General features: G+C 35.7%; 1 protein-coding gene across 1 annotated transcript in view; it reads right to left on the minus strand.

Annotated features, from left to right (window-relative positions):
• Positions 1–21,514, minus strand: part of LOC150076435 (acyl-coenzyme A synthetase ACSM3, mitochondrial-like) — a 183,497-nt gene that overhangs the window by 33,628 nt on the left and 128,355 nt on the right. Inside the window, exons 10-12 of the mRNA XM_090388160.1 lie at positions 12,354–12,428; positions 7,328–7,408; positions 3,141–3,242 (exon numbers count right to left, since the gene is read on the minus strand). Of these exons, the coding sequence (XP_090244286.1) occupies positions 3,141–3,242; positions 7,328–7,408; positions 12,354–12,428 (258 nt within the window). The remainder of the gene's footprint in view (positions 1–3,140; positions 3,243–7,327; positions 7,409–12,353; positions 12,429–21,514) is intronic.

Raw genomic sequence — 21,514 nt, forward strand, 5'->3', positions numbered from 1 at the left:
ATTAATAAATAATATTAAAAAAAATTATTTTTTTAATAAAACACCTTCCCACTCTACACAATTTCTTAAAAATCCCCCCTCCCAGCTTGAGCTGAGGCTCTTTGGATTTTTTATTTTTATTTTTTTTAATTAGATCAAAAATGGCTCTTCACTCAAAAAAGGTTGCTGACCCCTGGTTTACATATAAGTATACATGCGCATGTTCTTAGTTATCCTAACACAGTCCATGTATTTACTTGTTCTATGAACCACAGCAGGGCCTGAAATCACTGACACCTTGCTTTCCAGGCTGCTGTATGTTCAAATAGAAGCACTGTGAGAATCACTTTCATCTTTGCCTGAGGCTATTGTTAATTTATTAGCATGTGTATCCCCTCCTCCCAAGCTAGAAGTTTTCTGACCCACCTATCACTGTCTCGATAGCATCAGCAAATATTCTTGCATCCCTTCTATTCAAGTGTATCCCATCCCTGCAAAAACAGTCTCTCCTGTTACTGTTTCTCAGTAACAGGAGAAACATTTAAAGACTTATAAACACTTAAATCAGGTCTTTTTTTTAGGTACTTAGTTACCAGATGCTGAAATTTGCAGAACTGAAGTTGTGGTAAGAGTAGCCTTTTGTGTCCCTGAATAATCTTGTTGCTCTTCTCTGCAACAAGTCTACATCCTTCCTACATTGAGGCTTTCAGGCTGGTATGCAGTACTTAAGGTGTGGCCTAACCATTTCCTTAAACAATGGAATACTCACTTCCTTGTCCTGCTGGAAAAATTCCTGTATATCAACTGACAAGCTAGCTTAGCAGTCTATCGTCACTGTTAAGAGAACTTCATGTTGGACTGCATAATTACCTCTAGGTCTCTTTAATTCTCCATCATTTCAAGTTTGGCATTAATGAAGGCATATCCGATTTAGATATGTGCTCATTAATATTGTTAATAAATACTAAAAGCAGTAAGGGGCATAGTACTCAACTGTAATAGACTCCTCCACTAATAACAGTAGTCCAAGAAGAGCAGTGCCCATTTATAATACTCTCTGTCTTCTGCCACTCAACCATTCCTTTATCTATAGTACTAAATTTTCTCCAATGTCACACTGCTCCAATCTGTATGGCAGTCTTTAATGTGGAAGAGTATTAAAATCTTTGCTGAAATCTAACTATATGATCTCTGACCAATCAGATTGGCCAGACAAGATCTCACCTTAAGAAATTTGTGTGCTGTGATTGCCACAAGACAGCATTCCTCTCATGATGATTCTGAATTTCTTCTTTCACCACTGACTCCATTACTTTCCCTAGAACAGGTAAAATAAATGGATATACACTTACTACAGATTAGTATACACTTACTATAGACTAGTATAAACTTGCTGTAGATTTCTGTGTCTCTTGATAATTTATAATCATCCCATGCATTTTTCTTCTCTACCACTAGTCTCCTCAGTTAATCCAATGTCCATTTAGGTCTAAACCTTGAACAATATCTGTTATTTGGTATAAAGAGCCTAGTAGCTTCTACAATTATTTTCCTCAATGCTTTCCATTTAGAAATGCAGCTGGTAACATCATCAGTTGGTTTCATTGAAAATAACTTAAGAACTATTCAGGACCATTGTATTCACCTTTATGAAAGCAAAAGCTCTTCCCTTTACCCTTGACCACCTAGTGGTTCCTTCATCTAGAGATTCTTAATGCATAAAGAATCATTGCTTATAATCAGGTCATGAATATTGCTTTCCCTTGCTGCCACTCTAGCATGCTGGTGTAGAAAGCAAAATTTCTACATTAGAATGCAGATATGTTCCACGACTGTGTGAGTTACCAACTCACAAGTTCCAGTCAATATCTGTAAAGTTAAAATCCCCTCATTATAAGACATTCTGATTTACTGGCCTACTATATTTTTCTACATAGTTGTTCATTATATTCAACACAGTCTTTTGGCCCATAACGTATTCCTACTCTCATTTTCCTAGAGCTTGTGTCACACCAAAATGATTCAACATTATAGTTTCCACTCACACTAACTTGGTGCACTGCTTTAGATTCTCTTTGCCTCTTAACCAAGAACATAACTTTCTTTCTGTCCTGTCTGTCCTTTCTGTACACCCCATATTCCAATTCTACATTCCTAGTATCTGAATGGCACCACATTTCTGATATCTCTATAATATCTGCCTTTGGTGACTGAACCAATACCTTAAATTTATCAAATTTACTTACTATACCCATAGAAGTAGTATACAAGCAAGTATATGTGTGCCTCTTTTTTGCTCCTAATTTGATCAGACTATTCTTTATTTTTGCTCCTAATTTGATTATTTTTGCTCCTAATTTGATCAGACTCTTACGAAGAAAAGCTTAAGTTTTGCAAATTACAGTGTCTGGAGACTAGGCACCAGTGAGGTGATCTGATAGAGGTGTATAAAGCCTTGAATGGTTTAAGCATGCTCAATGCTGATGGGATTCTTCCTCTAGCTCAGAAAAATCACCTGAGAGGGCATAAATTCAAATTGAGGAAAGACAGATGTAGGATAGACGTGCGGAAATTTGCCTTTAGCCAGCGGGTGGTTGGTTGGTGGAACAGACTTCCATCCCTTGTGGTGGAGGTTGATAGCCTAAATAAGTTTAAGGCTCAGCTGGACAGGTATTTTGAATGAACAGAGGGGTGAAGTGGAAGTGGGTTTTTTTTTTTTTTTTTTTTTGGCTGATGCTGCATAAGCTTGCTTTCTTGCATCAAATGCCTCTACTAATGCTAATGCTATGTACAGTAAAAGTTTTTAATAAAAATGGAAAAAAAAAAAAAATTAGAGACTAGCTACAAAGGAACAGAATAAAAAAAGTTTCCTATATTTTGAGAGCCACCATAAAACATATATATGAATAATGAAATATGCATGCACAAACACACATACAATGGATTACTTCTCAATGCCTTATATAAATAATATTACACACACACACACACACATATATATATATATATATATATATATAATATTTGCAGCAGCACATATCAGATTTCAAGAGCCACTTATAACTGATCTTTTATCAGCAAAATTATTTTTCAGACTGTATTCTTAGCAAGTCAAAATATATCACTAGTGATAACAAAAAAAAAAAAAAAAGGAAACAAACCCTATATCCTTTGAAAAGTCCTACAGGTGAGTTTGGATTCAGTTTAACAACAACATGACCTTCTACTCCAGGTCCAACTTCCAGTCCCATTTTATCTACTATCTGAAAGAAATGTTCAAAAGAAAAGACATTTATAACTTGTTAAATGTATATCATGCAGCTTTATCACAATTACTGTGATAGCATATGAGTAATTACACAAGAAAGATAAATGAAATATCGATGTAGCATACTTGTTACTTATATAATGCAATATCCAAAGATCATAAAAAATGTTTTTTGTTATGCTTTTAAATGAGCAGTTCAGTCATTAATGGCAGCATGCATGATATCCACACAGTCACAGTTTGAGATTCCAATTTTGTGAGACTGTCTGCTATAGACTTCGTATTCTAACTCTGCCAACAGCATGTAATCTAATGGTTCAAACATTAGGGTTCTAGAGGACCAAGGTGCTGAAATTAGAAACACTATTTGGAAGCAACTTCTGAGTTTTTTGCCTTATGAAATTAGCAAAATCCTGCTGGAAATGCTGTCTATCAAACATGATGGACAGAACTATATATTAAAAGGATTTAAAAGATATTAAGAATTTTCAAGTAAATGAAACATCAATGAGCAGAAATCAGTGTTTAATATAAGGTAGTATATCTCATATTTATTATATGAGAAATAAATTATTACTATCAAGGGAGTTGGAAAATGATCAAGAGAGTAATTACAGATGCTACCAACCTTTCTATATTAAAGAGTCATTGTCAGAGTTATCCTTCACAATTGTTAACTGGTGAAAAATTCTATTGTTGTTGTTATTTGATTTTTAGGAGCATTAGCAACTAAGGCCATATTGCTCCGGGGATATGCAGTGGTCATTCCCTGACCTTTCCATATCCTCCGTATTTGGTGGCTCACAGGCTCGAACCCCGGTATAATCAAGAAGCATGTGCTGCTCCTGCCCACCTGACCTACGGAGGCGCCAAAAAATTCTATAACTCAGGTGACTAATAGATACATAAGAGTGCAGGTGGTGATGCAATTCACTCCAATTTGACAAATCAGGTATTAATGAATATTTCACAGAATTTTTTTACTAGTTAATTCGGCACTAGGCATAATAAAAATGAAAATATCATATTTATAATGAGAGTTTTTTTTTTTGCAGTTTTTTAGCCATGTTATAAATTACTGGTTGTGCAAGCTGATTTTCACATTCTAACCTCCAAAAGTTTGTAACATAATTGTATGAGTATTTCTAATTTAATTTTTTTTCTGATCATTAATACTTATACCTACTTTAAAACTGTCTGTTTGTAGTTCAGCTTGAAAAAAATATATTTAAATATTTACAACACAAATGGTTGTGTGGAGAATTTTTGTATTTGCAATGTTTAGCGATGTACAGGGCAGCTGTATATGAATACTTGTGATTAATTATTTTTAACATTTCAATACTATATAATGGCAAGACCCATAGATAAGCATGGAATTTTTTAACCCATAGATAAGCACGTGGAAATTTTCAGTGGTTGTTTGTAGTTAAGCTTGAAAAAAATAAAATAATAAAATAAAATAAATAAATATTTATAACACAAAAGGTATGGAGAATTTTTGTATTTGCAATGTTTAGTAATGTACAGAACAGCTGTATATGAATACTTATCATTAATTTTTTTTTATCCCTTCAATACTATTATATGCACTATAAAAATAAACAAAAATTTTCATAATGGCACTTTTTTTAACCATAGATAAGCATGTGGAAATTTTCAGATCCCCAGTAACATAAACTCTTTCCCACCTTTCATTCATGTTGACATACCTCTTGAAAAATAGATCTATCTTTGGTTTCTGGCAATTCTTGGGCAAAAAAAAAAAAAAATTTCATATGTAATATGAAAAAAGTTTACTACAGAAAAAAAGTTGACTGCCTAGTAATATTTCAAATGGATTTATTGCAGTGTATTAATTCTCCTGAAGTCCATTTTATGCCTTCAATGACAAAATTACATCTCTGCATTAATTATTTGCAGCAGTATAGAAGACAGAACCTCTTCCACTAGTTTCAGTCAGCAACCTTTGTGCTTAATTGTAGCTCACTATCAAAACTCTTACATCCTTCCATAAATACAGGCATAAAATGCTATTTTATTGGTTTATTTTTGTTACAAGTTGTGGAACACCATATTGCTACTGCATGTCTCTTTAATGAACAATTAAATTTTACTGTTAACAAAAATTTCAGACAAACTATATTCATATGAAGGATGCATAGAAGGATGCATTTCATGCTTAACTGAAAAAAAAAAATAATAATAACTATGTATTAGTCTCTACTTATGGGTTAAATATGTCAGCAAAGACTATAAGTAGCTGGAAAGAAAGTTAAGAACAGCAACAAAAATTCTTTGTCTGAGTGAATATTAAAAGTAAAGAAATGAACCATACCTTACATTATGTCTGATACAGAATAAGCAACAGTGCTATCACTGAGCACTCTAAATAATTAACATATTTTTGGAACAGGGTTCGCATGAACATACTTTTTTTTTATGCTTAAGAGAGTTAGTGCTCCAGCTAATATTTATTTGGAACAATTTGCTGACAACGGGATGGAACTGGAAGAAAAGCAACTCATAAAAATGAGCAAGTTACTAGAAAGTTCACTATAATTTTGCTAGAAATTCGATGGTAGCAAAATATATTTTTATTTTATTATTTGCTGAAAAAGGTCTGAAAAAAAAAAAAAAATCTTTAAAGTGAGTGAGGCACAAGAAGTTCACAGAACCTCTCAAGTTATGTGAAAGGAAGCAGCAAGGATTGAAAAAAAAAAAAAATCCATTATCTTCTGAAGTCTATAGCGAAGGGAGGGGATGAGCCAGGAACAACAGCACAGTTCTTTACTTTTAGAAAAGTAAGAGAAAGCATCCAGGTAATTTAAATTAATAAAGGTTTAATTATACTAACAAAATGCCTTCTGAGAATTAAAGAAATTAATTTTAAAAAGAGTTTTATACATTAGCCTATAACAATGTACAGTAAGCCCTCGATTTAATGGACCACGATATAACAGATTTTGCATTTAACAGACCGGACAAATAATAATAATACAGTAATGTACATATTAATCTTGACTATATTGTTTTTTTAGGTTGTACAAAACTTAAGTGTTATTACTAATTAAAAATTAATAATAATTACCTGTTTCCATTACTACTTATAAAAGTAAGTAATTTGATAATTACCTACTTTTATTTTTATAATCAAATTCAGGAAATTGAAGTTAGGAAATTGTTTTTTATTCTTCCTGAAAACGTGTTCAAATACAAATAGCTGTTTTCCCAGATTACAGATAAGAGCAGGCGGTGACTTGTGAGCTGAGCTGAACTTGACTTGGGACACTAACTGCAGGTCTACCGACTCGCTTTGTTTCGGTCTCAGTCTGCCTCAAGCTATCGTGCAGTCAGGTTGTATACAGAGTGTTTCTATGATTTCTGAATTGTGACTTTATTTATTAAATAATTTTGCAATCCTTACAATTTAAAATGGCATCAAGTGATAGAGGAGTTAAAAGAAAGCGTGCGAACTTAAATGTGGCACAGAAATTAGAGCTAATTGAGAAATTAGAACAAGGCGTCAGTAGCATGTGTTTGTAAAATTTACGGCATAACAAAAAAAACAAACTGTTTCTGATATCCATAAATCAAAGGCCAAATTGCAACATTTTATATTTACAACAAAATATATTACATATTCTTTTTATATTTACAACAAAATATATTACATATTCTTTATTATAATTTAATAATTTTATATTGTACAATACTGTATATTGTATTAAAGATTTTTTTTTACATTAAGGTTACATTCGATTTAACAGACTTTCGGCATTAATGGGCACCCCTTCTCCTCTATTAGTCCATTAAATCAAGGGTTTACTGTATATAATATTATATCAATATATATGATAATCATTATTACATTAAATAATTATTAATGGTTATTCAAAAAAGACAATGCCACTAGTAATCATATGGAAGAGTTGCTTAGGACACTCTTCCTGAAGGTTGTAGTTTGACTCCTAGAGCAGGCATGGATGTATTCTTTCACCAAAGGATGAAAATAACTTCAGGGATTTTTTTCCCCTCAACAAAACAAAAAAACACTGAAGTTTCATACATCATACTTACTGCAAGTTCTGCACCAGGAACAGGTTTTCCCATAGATCCAGGTTTGTGTTTCATGCAGCGAAAAGTGGCACACAGAAGAGTCTAAAAAAATTAATTTCATTGTAAGTTAAAAACAGAAGGAAACCTTTTGATAGTTACGCAACCACTTTTAGTTCAAGGAACAAACAAATATTTAAAACCATAACATATATATAAGTAGCTAAAAGCCTAGACCATGAGTTTTTACAAAATATGTTATTCATTCACTGAAAAAATGGGGATTACAATGAACTTTAAATAAATCCATAATTATCAATGATATACAGCCATTGATCATATGACTAGAGTCCAATCCTTTCCAAGAAAAAAATAGCAAAAAAAAAAATCTGATAAGTTTTTTTCAAACCTATTCTAACCTTTTAAATATGGGCTTTTATTTTATATTGCCTATATACCAGATATCTGTTAATCATCTCAGGTCTACAATTCAAGGCCAGTATAACTGATGGACCATTCTCAAGAAAATGGTCTATCAATTATACTGGTCTTCATCTATAAAGGTAAACATTAGTTTTCTTAATGTATATCAAGCTTTTGCATAAGTTTATTGACACCTTCAAGGCAGAATCATGCATAACTAATCTGGACAATGTGAGGTTTAGACCAATATTTTATAAAGACTTTTCCACTTGGAGTTGTAGTTTTCCAGTCTTCAGGTGAAGGCTTTTTCTTTACGCAACTTAGGGTTTTTTTTATCTCTTATGTACATGTAAACTACTCCAAAATGAACACAGCAAGAGACACAACATGCTGATGCCTTACAGTCTTGGTTGTTGTTATTATAATTTTTTTTTATAATAACAATTTCATGCTTCTCTTTTGAAAATTTAGCAAGTTTTGGTTTCACTTTTAATACTGAAGACATAAAAAGGTCATAGTGAATGATAAATGCATAGCCACCAACTTTTTAATTTTGAAAAGCTGGAGACTAGGTATTTGTAGGCAGAAAGAACACAGATTTTCTGAAAAAAAGCAGGGTTCTTTTAAGCCCACACTGCATTAGAAATTAAGTTTCATTGACAAAACTGACATTTCATATTATTTTAAACATTTTTCTATCTATGGATTTGTTTAGATTGTTTGTTAGACATCAATGGATTCAATTTATTATGGCTGCTCAAGAAAGACAGAGTTGCAGACTCTGCATATCTTAAAAAATATTAAGTCAGTTTCATTATAACAATAGATTGTTATATTACGTTCTTAGCGTTTTTTCACCAACCTTTCATGGAGTAAAATAAAATTAAAATAAAATAAAACAAAACAAATCTTGATAACTATATTTACAATAACCTGTATTTACAAAATTAATATACGTATTACAATATTAAAAGTATTAAAACACAAGATTAAAATGCATTAAAATATACTAAGTTAAAAGCGATAAAATCCCGTAGCTTTCAAAGGGTCCAGCCTTCTTCTTCAGCAGTACTCTCTATTATTCAGTACACCTTTAAATATCAGCAGGGTAATGGTAGGCATCACATGTTTCCATTCTCACGTGTTCCGCTCTCTTGCATTGTGGAACCGGAAGTGGCTCGAACGGAAGTCGTACGGAACCGTTCATCCTTTTTTGTTCCTATTTGAGGAACAATAGATTGTTGTTCAACTTGGCTGTCTGTCAAGAGCATTTCCAAAACTGAAAGAGATCTGGATTCACCTTTATCCCCCCCACCTAAATGAAGTAATCATGTGGAAGAGTTTAATAATTTCTCATATCAGTGATGATTATGAATCATCATTGATATGAGAAATTATTATTATGCCAATAATAACTTGGGCTAACTTGTTATATTTCATGCTTCCTTTTGTACTTCTCAGTTTCCCAACCAAGGACCACTGTATGTAAATTATTTATTCTTTCATATTAGCATCTAGTATCTTCCCACACTGAAATTGGCAAAACTGATCTGAAAAATATCTATTTCTTTACCTTCAATGATACAGAGACATACAGGATTTTTTTTTTTTTTTTTTTTTTGTGAAATCGATTTGTTTCAATTTGCTTCTAAAAACTGGTTCTCCAAATATGATTATATTAAAGTTAAATCACACTTAACTTAATGCTCCCAAAACCCAGCTGGCAATCTGCTAGTTTGCAGACTTTTGGCTGCCATAAGGAAACATGCTTTGGTCTTTGGAATTCAAGACAGAAAGTCACATGACTGCCAAACTAAGAATGCAATTTACCAAATTTATTCATAAAGTTATATGCTACAACTATGAGCATATTAAACATTTCAAGTTTTAAAACTTCATTGGATAATATAAGCATAAAAGTCATCTTGATGGTAGAACATGTAAACTTGCACTAATCTGTTTTTTTGTTTTTTTTATACAGCATGTATAAATTTTTACTGTGTCAACTTGTTTGACATTCATGCACATTGTCTCTCTGCTTGTTTCTCATTGGTCTTTAGTAGCTGTGATTGACAAGGAAGGTGGCCTTTACTAATTTAATGACAGGGAAGGGCAGGGGTTTGGTTCATAGTTCTAGACTAACCATTTCCGAACTAACATTTCTGATAGGAAATGTTAGTTTGGAGTCAAAACATGTAATTTATTTTCAGAGAAAATAAGACTAATTAAATTTTTAAGTTCTTTTATTTTTCTTTACTGCTTTATAAATTGAGAGAGAGTATTATCCCTAGGCAGTACTGCAATGTTGCAATGGAAACAAAAACCTGCAGAATAAAGTTTTCCTTTTTTTTTTTTTTAATTCTTTTTTTTAAGGATAACTGAACAATTATGTCAAACTATTCTCAGGTCATTAAAGAAATTAAGAAGAAATTCAAAAATTTTTTTTAAAAATTCCAATTTTAATGTAGTTTTACTATTTTTGGCAAAAGAATGATAAAGATGGAGAAACTCTATGCTGGCAACCATAGTACAATGGTAAGACCAAGAATGGATCAAACAGTGTCAAAAAGATAGTTTTACTTTGTAAATCCAGAATACTGGCAGCTATGTAAATGTTGCTGAAAAGCTACTGGATTTGGCAGTCTACTGTCAGATATATATATTTTTTTATTATTTTTTTTTGTAATGCTGTATTCTCTGTCTTCAACTTTAGATGATTTGTGTGGCATTTGCCAAATACTGCCATTTTTAAAATTTGTGAGTGGGATCTTATCTTCACATGGTTGCTGGATGCTTGTACACTCCAGCTAATTTCAAATAGACTTTATCACTTGTGTGGCATTTATTAGGTGCCAACTAAATAATTATCCTCTTGTGATGTATGGATGATAAGGGTATTCTGCATCTATAGCAGTCTATAATTTGTACCATTATATCCATCATGTATATTTTTCTGAAAACTGTATTCTAGCATGTGCATTTTCAGGATAACTGTCAGAAATAGGATATAATAGTAAAGAGTGAGAAAAACATAACACACAAGAAATTTTTAACAATTTCAGCAGAAAAAAAAACCCCTAAAAATTAAATTTTATAAAAAAACAAAAAAACTTATAACTTCTTAAATTGAACACACAGAATCTAATTATAAAGCATCTTGAATTAAGGTAAGCTTAACTTTTAGAAGCAAATCTTGTTCAATATTATAGTTACACTTGAATTAATTCATAATGCAAAAGTTTGTAAGTACAACATAGAGGGTCAATAAAAAAAAAAGTTTAAATTGCCTATATTTTTTGATATGCTTAATGTAGAGTAATGATTTATTGTTTATACTCCAGTGCAGTCACCAGCTAAGAAGTGTTTACAATAAATCATCATGAATACAATTGTTAATCATATTTAGCTGCCGCAAGTTTAAACCATGGTCCACTCAAAGAATATGTGCTACTGCATGCTTGCTCCTGACAAAATGGCTATGCCAGGCCATTTTAGTGTTAATTAGTGCAGTGGACTTGGGAATATAATAATCAATCAACAGAAATCATATTCAAGAGGTGACCCACTGGCATCCAAGACCATTTATATTCAATGGTGAAAATTAGCAACTATTTTGCCTAGAGCAGTTTTTCAACTGGTGTTTCACAAGCATTCCATTAAGTGTTCCTTGAAATTTTCCATCAACAAAAATTTGCACTTATTACCTACATTTCAATATTTTGATGCAAAAAGAAATAAAAAGAAAATATAAGGGCATATCTATACTAAAATAAATATTTATAATGAAATCAATCTGAATTAGTTTGTTACCAGTCACGAAGACAAAGGTTATTTTTATATTGAAAGTGAATGAATGAAATAAAGTTCATATAGATTGTATGTTCCTTCAGTATTTTAACCATTCAAAAGTGATTTGTTACTCAAGAAAGGTTAAATACTGGCCTAGGGAATCAGGTGATTCTTTGCAATTTCTTCATTCAATTCATCAATGGTGTGAGAACTATTTCTGTACATGATCTTTCAGGTATCCCCCAATAAAAAGTAACTACAGGGGCTGAGGCTGTAAGAATACGGAAAAAAAATATCCAGGTGATTTGAGATAATTATCAGAATGTTCATCGAGGACATAAAACTGAATTTGTTCTATGTGGTTGAACCCTATCCTGTTGGAAGGATGTTTCCTTGAAACAGGATGAAGTCTTCAAGGAACTCCCAAATATCATGAAGAAACTCCAAAATATTACGGTAATTGTGAGGAAAATTGGGCCAACAATTTATATGGCTAAACCAGCACACACACCATACCATACTGTGCATTTTTGTGGGAGCAATGGTACTTTTATTAATATATAGGGATTTTCTATGCCTATGTTTGCATATTTTGCTTGAAAATATGAAAATATAGGCACTGTTTCATTTCAAAGGGTGCAAAGGATAAATTTCAAATGGTGCAAGGAATAAACTATTTCATAATAAATATTTTAATGCTACTATACACAGTAGTGTGTTTTATCACTTACTATCTGATAACCTGTGCAACTCCAACTACCCTTGAGCTACTTTTGTCTAATAATAAAATGTATTCATCACTTTTGTTTTTATAGCACATTTCAAAAAGTCTACTCACAGTTTCACTTAAACCATAGCCTTCATAAATCAGCAAACCAGTATGTTTCCTCCACTTTTCTATAATTTCTGGATTCTGTAAAAGATATTCCAGTTTAAATAAATTTTAAAGATATTATAAAGCTATGTTTTGGTCTTAAAACTAAAAATATGATAGAAGAAAGAAAACTGTATTAAAGACAGGAGATAACTGATACAAATATTTTCTTTGAGAACTTCTTATATTGAATTAAAGTATGCTAAACTGATTGAAGAAGAGATGGGATAAAAGAGGGAAAAAGAAGTAGAGTTAGGACTTAATTCTTTGCCAAGCATGCGGGATAAAAATATTTTTCTAGTGTTTCTGTACTTTTCCAACTAAAAATTTCATGTCAGATCCTCTGAGGCATTTACAATTTAGTGCAAGAAGGAATTTGAACCAGCACCAATAATATCTTTCTATATACAGTTATGTTATCCACAGCTGGAGATGAAGATAATATGGTGCTGGGAGTTTCAGGGACTGATGGCAGTCATCGTGAAACAGGTGGGTATATGGGATGTGTCAGGGTAACTAGGAATAGGTGCATGCATGCTTGCATGTATACCAATGCTAGAAGTATAGTAAATAAATCTGATGAATTTGAAGTGTTGGTCAAGACATCAAAGGCAGATATTGTTGGGATATCAGAGACGTGGTGTCACACTGATATTAGGAATACAGAATTGGAATTTGAGGAGTACAATGTGTACAGAAAGGATAGGAAGGGAGGAGGTGTCATGCTGTTAATTAAGAAAAACATAAAATCAAAAGAAGTGCATCCAGCTGATATAGATGAACAGTGCACTGTTGAGTCAGTTTGGTGTGACATAAGCACCGCAAAAGCAAAAATAAGAGTAGGAGTGTGTTTTAGGCCTGATGACTCGAATGAGTACAATGAACAATTGTACAGAGAAATACAGTGGGCTAGTAAACCAGAATGTCTTATAATGGGGGATTTTAACTTCCCAGATATTGACTGGAACTTGTGAGTTGATCACTCACACTAGTAAGATTTTTGTGGATTTATTGGATGATTGTTTACTGCAGCAGCATGTTTGAGTGGCAACCAGAGAGGATAATACTCTTGATCTGGTTATCAGCAGCGATCATTTATGTATTAAGAATTTGCAGATAAAGGAACCACTATGTGGCAGTGATCACAGTGTACTGATGTGGGATTTACTTAAATATATAATTACCATCAGGGGTAAAGGAAAGGGTTTTTGCTTCCGTAAAGGTGAGTAAAGTGGTCTCAGACAGTTTTTAAATTCTGTACAGTGGGATCAACTGATGATGTTACCAACAGTAAATTCTAAGTGGGAAGCATTCAAGGAATTAATCGTGGAAGCTATTAAAAGTATCATACCTATTAAGAAATATTGTTCAAGGTTTAGGCCAAAATAGTTATCTAATGAACTAATGAGACTCATAACAGAGAAGAAAAATGCATGGGATGCATATAAATTATCAAGCAACTCAGAAGCCTATGGCAGATATAAGCTAGTCTGTAATCATGTCACAAAGGAGGTTAGGCAGGCGAAGGCAGATTATGAGAAATCTTTGGCAAAGGATGCTAAGAAAAACAGCAAGGATTTCTTTACTTATATAAACTCTAAAAGGAAGGGGATGAATCTGATTGGTCCACTTGATATCGATGGTTCCACTGTTGATTATTCTGCTCAGATAGCAAACAAACTGAATGAATATTTTGCATCTACAATTACACCTGAGGAATTATTAAGGTTTGAAAATGGCAGAAGGTTATCAAATTGTAGCAGGGTGCTTAATGATTTTGTAATAACTGAGAGCAAAGTGGAGGAGAAATTGTTGAAGTTAAACATAAGAAAGGCACCTGGGGTGGATGGGATCTATCCAGTTATATTAAAGAAGGCAGCAAAGCAACTAAGCAAACCTTAGCCATAATTATGAGAGCATTAGCATTAGCATATGATGCAAGAAAGCAAGCTTATTCAGCATCAGCCAAAAAAAAAAAAAAAAAACACACCACTCCCATTTCACCCCTCCGTTCGCTCGAAATACCTGTCCAGTTGAGCCTCAAATTTGTTTAGGCTATCAACTTCAACAACAAGTGATGGAAGTCGGTTCCACCAACCAACCACCCGCTGGCCAAAGGCAAATTTCCGCACATCTATCCGACATCCGGCCTTCCTCAATTTGAATTTATGCCCTCTGAGCTGATTATTCTGAGCAAGATGAAGAATCCCATTGGCATTGAGCATGCTCAAACCATTCAAAGCCTTATACACCTCTATCAGATCACCTCGCCGGTGCCTAGTCTCCAGACTCTGTAATTTGCAAAACTTAAGCCTTTCTTCGCAAGAGCAACCCTTGGTTCCATTCACTAATCTTGTTGCCCTTCACTCTACCCGTTCCAGCAGCTCTATATCCTTCTTGAAATGAGGCCTCCAGACCTGTATACAGTACTCAAGATATGGCCTAACCATTGCCTTATACAAGGGAATAATCACCTCCTTATCCCTGCTAGAAAAATTCCTGTATATCATTGACAAGACACCATGAGCTACTCTTGCAGATCGTCTGCACTGCTCAGAGAACTTCATATCTGCCTGCACAATTACCCCCAGGTCCCTATCATTCTCCACCACTGTCAGTGTAGTACCGCAGAGTTGATACATTGCTCTGGGGTTACTGTTTCCCATATGTAGTACTTTACATTTGTCAATGTTAAACTTCATTTGCCACCTCTCAGTCCATCTGTTCAACCTTTCCATATCCTGTTGCAGCAGCATAGCGTCAGTGGTGTCCTTAACAACACTGCCAACCTTTGTATCATCTGCAAACTTGGACATTAAACTTGATATCCCATCATCAATATCATTCATAAACACAGAAAACAACAACGGACCCAACACTGAACCCTGAGGAACTCCACTAATAACATTAGTCCACGTTGAGCAGTGTCCATTGATTACCACTCTCTGTCTTCTGCCACTCAACCATCCCCTTATCCATAGCAGCAATTTGCCTCCAATGCCACACTGCTCCAATTTGTGCAGCAGTCTTCCATGTGCAACAGTATCAAAAGCCTTTCTAAGATCCAAATATATAATATCAAAGTTATTCCCTGCATCTAGTTCTTTTGTGACTACATCATAGTATCCAATCAAATTGGTCAGGCAAGACCTGCCCTTAACAAAACCATGCTGCGTCTGAGCTATAACTGAATTCTTGTCTAGATGATCCTGCAGTGCTTCTTTGACCAGTGCCTCCATTAATTTACCTGGAACAGAAGTTAAACTAACAGGTCTATAATTACTTGTGTCAGCCTTTGATCCTCCTTTGTGAATTGGGGTTACATTTGCACATCTCCAGTCTATGGGTACCTCCCCCTGAGTCCAAAGAAGCTCTCATAATTATGGCTAGGTGTTTGCTTACTTCCTTTGCTGCCTCCTTTAATATAACTGGATAGATCCCATCCACCCCAGGTGCCTTTTTTATGTTTATCCTCAACAATCTCTCCTCCACTTTCCTCTCAGTTATTACAAAATCATCCAGCTCACTGCCAATGTTTACTTTACCTACATCATTCTCCTTCCTGAATAACTCCTCATGCGTGAATGTAGATGCAAAATACTCGTTTATATTGTTAGCCACCTGAGCAGGATCCTCAGCTGTTGAACCATCAATATCCAGTGGACCAATCTGATTCATCCCTTTCCTTCTTGAGTTTAAATAGGTAAAGAGCTCTTTTCTGTTTTTCTTTGCATCCTTTGCCAAGGATTTTTCGTAGTCTGCCTTTGCCTGCCTAATCTCCTTTGTGACTTGGTTACAGACCAACTTATATCTATCATGGGCTTCCATGTCACCCATTAATTTGTATGTATCCCATGCATTTTTCTTCTCTGCCACATGTCTCATTAGTTCATCTGACAACCATTTAGGCCTAAACCTTGAACAATATTTCTTAGTTGGTATGTAAAGCCTGGTAGCCTCCAAGATTAGTTCCTTGAATGCTTCCCATTTTGAGTTTGCTGTTGGTAACATCATCAGTTGGTCCCACTGTATAGAATTTAAATACTGTCTCAGACCATCATAGTCGCCTTTACGAAAACAAAAACCCTTCCTTTACCTCTGATGGTAGTTACCTCCTTGAGTAAATCCCACTTCAACACACTGTGATCACTGCCACCTAGTGGTTCATTTATTTGCGGATTTTTAATGCATGAAGAATCACTACTGATAATCAGATCAAGAGTATTGCTCCCTCTTGTTGCCTCACGAACATGCTGATGTAGAAAACAATCATCCAATAAATCCGCAAAAGCCTTACTAGTGTGCAAGTGACCAACCCACAAATTCCAGTCAATATCTGGGAAATTAAAATCCCGATTTATAAGACTCTCTGATTTACTGGCCCACTCTATTTCCCTGTACAATATCTTATTATATTCATCAGAGTCATTAGGCCTATAGCACACTCCTACTCTCAATTTTGATTTCCCTATGCTTATGTCACACCAAACTGACTCGACACTGCCCTGTCCATCGATGTCGACTGGCTTCACTTCCTTGGACTTTATGTGTTTCTTAACTAATAGCATAACCCCTCCTCCCCTCCTGTCCTGTCTATCCTTTCTATACACATTGTATTCCCCAAATTCCAGTTCCGCATTCCTTATATCTGTGTGACACCACGTCTCTGATATCCCAACAATATCTGCCTTTGATGTTTTGAGCAATACCTCAAATTCATCAAATTTATTTACCAAACTCCTAGCACTGGTGTACATGCAGGTATACATGCACCTGTTTCTATTCTTGGCTACCCTAACACAACCCATGTGTTTACTTGTACCGCAATGACTCCCAGCAGTCTCTGAAATATCCTGCATCTTGTTTTTCAGGCTTCTGCTCATTTCAATAGAAGCAGCGCAAGAATCACTTCCACCTCTGCCAGTGGCTACTGTTAATCTATTAGTCCTTGTATCCCCCCCCCAACTAACAGTTTTCCGACCCACCTAACTCTGCCTCGACAGCATCAGCAAAAATTCTTGCACCCTTTCTATTTAAGTGTATCCCATCCCTGTAGAAGCAATCTCTCCTGTTAACAAGTACAGTCCAGGCTGAAAAAAAAATTCTACCCCTTGAGCCTTGCACAATCCCTCTAGGGCCGAATTGATTGACAAGGCTCTCATCATATACTCCCTCCTATCATGTCTGGGCAGAATTGCAGACACTTTCAAATTCAACCCTAATTCACGGCTTTTTTTCAACAGTGACCTGTACTTGCTAAGTAATTCTGCCGGTCTCCTACTCTTAATATCATTAGTGCCAACGTGTACAGCTATATCACCTTTTGTGCCCTTAAAAGATGATATCCGCGCAACGTCATCAACCTTTGCCCCTGGCAGACATACCCTGGTCCTATTCCACCTATCCTTTTTACAAAGCATGTTCCCCGCTTCCCTGACAATAGAGTCACCAACAACTACTAGTTCCTGTGGGACCAGCGCATTCTGCCTAGGGGGCTGCCCCTGTGTTGCCTGATGACCAAGTGCAAGCTCTGGCCGCCTCCGTAGCCAGGTGGGAAGGAGCAGCAGTGCATAGCACACGCTTCTTGATTAGACCGGGGTTTGAGCCTGTCACCAACAAAATACGGAGGATGCGGAAAGGTCAGGAAATGACCACCGCATATCCCGAAGCAATATGGCCTTAGTTGCTAATGTTCCTAAAAACCAAATAACAAGCAAGCTCTGGTATTGATGTGGGCGGCTGAGAGCTTGATGGGCCCCTCAATTTATTTCCTTCGAGGGCATCCACCCTGTCCTTCAAGCTCTCATAAAGGCCCATAACAACGCTGAGTTGTCGCCTGATTTCCTTGCACTCCTTACATCGTGCACACACAAAGACATCCCTCTTGGCAGTATCATGTCCCGTACCCGACTGCTCCGCAAACATCAAGCAAACAGTGCATTTGAAAATACTGTGATTCAGAGGGCAACTGCCCCCCCTCAGTTCTCCCCTGAACCACAGCACTCCCATTAGCTTGAGCCTTTTTCTTTGCTGCTCTGGTCTGAGTCATGATTCCGATTTAATTCGATAAAATTTCAAAACAAAATTAAATCCTTAAGTTATATCCCAAAACAGTTATAACGCTATATTTATTTTTTTGGTATCTAGTGTTTTCTACGAGTTCCCTTTATATAACTTCCGTATCACGTGTACCACTATAGTTATGTATTACTTATTTGTTACGATTAAGTCGTTATATATATATATATATATATATATATATATAGAGTTAAAAGTACAATTTAATTGACAATAAAGTTTATCAAGATTAATAGATTTACTGATTAAGCATCCTTGGACACAGGGGTGGTCCCCACGGATTGGAGATGTGCAAATGTATCCCCACTTCACAAAGAGGGATCGAAGGGTGACACGAGTAATTACAGACCAGTTAGTTAGTTTAACTTCTGTTCCTGGTAAAATAATGAAGTCACTGGTTAGTAGTAGTAGTGGCACTTGATGCAAGAAAGCAAGTGTAGGAGCTTATGCAGCATCAGCCAAAAAAAAAAAAAAAAAAAAAATCACACCATACCCTCCAATTGCCTGTCCAGTTCCTCCTTAAATTTATTTAACCTATCAACTTCCACAACGACAGATGGAAGTTTGTTCCAGCAATTAACCACCCGCTGGCTAAAGGCAAATTTCCGCACATCTATTCTACATCTATCCTTTCTTAATTTGAACTTATGTCCCCGTAGGTTCGTATTCTGAACAAGTGGGAGGATCCCATCAGAATTCAGCGTGCTCAACCCATTCAAGGCCTTATAGACCTCAATCAGATCACCGCGCAGGTGCCTAGTCTCCAGCCACTGCAATTTGCAGAACTTAAGCCTCTCTTGGTAAGAGGATCCCTTCATTCCCCTCACCAATCGTGTTGCTCTTCTCTGTACACGCTCAAGCAAATCTACATCCTTCCTAAAATGAGGCCTCCAGACCTGTACGCAGTACTCAAGGCGTGGCCTGACCATTGCCTTATACAGAGGGACAATCACCTCCTTTTCCCTGCTAGCAAAATTCCTATATATCATTGACAAAACCCCATGACCTGCCCTAGCAGCCTGTCTACATTGCTCAGAAAACTTCATATCTGACTGCACAATTACTCCCAGGTCTTTTTCATTTTCTACCACCTTAAGTGTAGTACCACACAGTTGGTACGTTTCTCTGGGGTTACTTCTACCCATATGCAGTACTTTGCATTTGTCAAGGTTAAACTTCAGTTGCCACTTCTTAGCCCATCTGCCCAAATTATCTAGATCCTGTTGCAGTAGCACACTGCCATTACTGTCATTAACAACCCTGCCAACCTTCGTGCCATCTGCAAACTTCGACATTAAGCCTGATATACCTTCATCAATATCATTGATAAATATACAAAACAACAGTGGACCCAACACCGAACCCTGTGGGACTCCACTAATAACATTAGTCCACGAAGAGCAGCACCCATTGATTACCACCTTCTGTCTTCTCCCACTTAACCATCCTTTTATCCATTGTAGCAACTTACCCTTAATACCATTCTGCTCCAATTTGTACAGTAGTCTTCCATGCGCAACAGTGTCAAAAGCTTTCCTGAAATCCAAGTATATGATATCAAAATTATTTTTTGCATCCAGTTCCTTTGTGACCACATCATAATAACCAATCAAATTTGTCAGACAAGACTTTCCCTTAACAAACCATTGCTGTGTCTGAATTATTGCTGCAGTCTTGTCTAGATGATCCTGCAATGCATCTTTAACCAGTGACTCCATTATTTTACCCGGAACAGAAGTTAAACTAACTGGTCTGTAATTATTCGTGTCACCCTTCGAACCTCCTTTGTGAATTGGGGATACATTTGCACATCTCCAGTCCGTGGGAACCTCCCCTGAATCCAAGGATGCTCTCATAATTATGGCTAAGGGTTTGCTTAGCTGCTTTGCCGCCTCCTTTAATATAACTGGATAGATCCCATCCGCCCCAGGTGCCTTTCTTATGTTTAACTTCAACAATTTCTCCTCCACTTTGCTCTCAGTTATTACAAAATCATTAAGCACACTGCTACAATTTGATAACCTTCTTCCATTTTCAAACTGTAATGATTCCTCACGTGTGAATGTAGATGCAAAATACTCATTCAGTTTGTTTGCTATCTGAGCAGGATCATCAACAGTCGAACCATCGATGTCAAGTGGACCAATCATATTCAGCCCTTTCCTTTTAGAGTTTATATAAGTAAAGAAATCCTTGCTGTTTTTCTTAGCATCTTTTGCCAAAGATTTCTCGTAATCCGCCTTTGCCTGCCGAACCTCCTTTGTGACCTGATTACAGACTAGCTTATATCTGCTACAGGCTTCTGCGTCGCCTGATAATTTATATGCATCCCATGCATTTTTCTTCTCTGTCACGAGTCTCATTAGTTCATTTGATAACCATTTAGGCCTAAACCTTGAACAATATTTCTTCATCGGTATGAAAAGTCTAGTAGCTTCCACGATTAATTCCTTGAATGCTTCCCACTTAGAATTTACTGTTTGTAACATCGTCAGTCGATCCCACTGTACAGAATTTAAAAACTGTCTGAGACCACTGTACTCCCCTTTACGGAAGCAAAAACCCTTTCCTTTACCCCTGACGGTAGTTACCTCTTTGAGTAAATCCCACTTCAGCACACTGTGATCACTGCCACCTAGTGGTTCCTTTATCTGCAAATTCTTAATACACGAATGATCACTGCTGATAACCAGATCAAGAGTATTACTTTCTCTGGTTGCCTCTCGAACATGCTGCTGCAGAAAACAATCATCCAATAAATCCACAAAAGTCTGACTAGTGTGTGAGTGACCAACCCACAAGTTCCAGTCAATATCTGGGAAGTTAAAATCCCCCATTATAAGACATTCTGATTTACTGGCCCACTCTATTTCTCTGTACAATTGTTCATTGTACTCATTCGAGTCATTAGGCCTATAACACACTCCTACTCTTATTTTTGCTTTTGCAGTGCTTATGTCACACCAAACTGACTCAACAGTGCACTGTCCATCTATATCAACTGGATGCACTTCTTTTGATTTTATGTTTTTCTTAATTAACAGCAT

Source organism: Mastigoproctus giganteus, chromosome 13, assembly GCF_048544385.1.
Source record: "Mastigoproctus giganteus isolate SK-2022 chromosome 13, ASM4854438v1, whole genome shotgun sequence".
NCBI classification, from domain to species: domain Eukaryota; kingdom Metazoa; phylum Arthropoda; class Arachnida; order Uropygi; family Thelyphonidae; genus Mastigoproctus; species Mastigoproctus giganteus.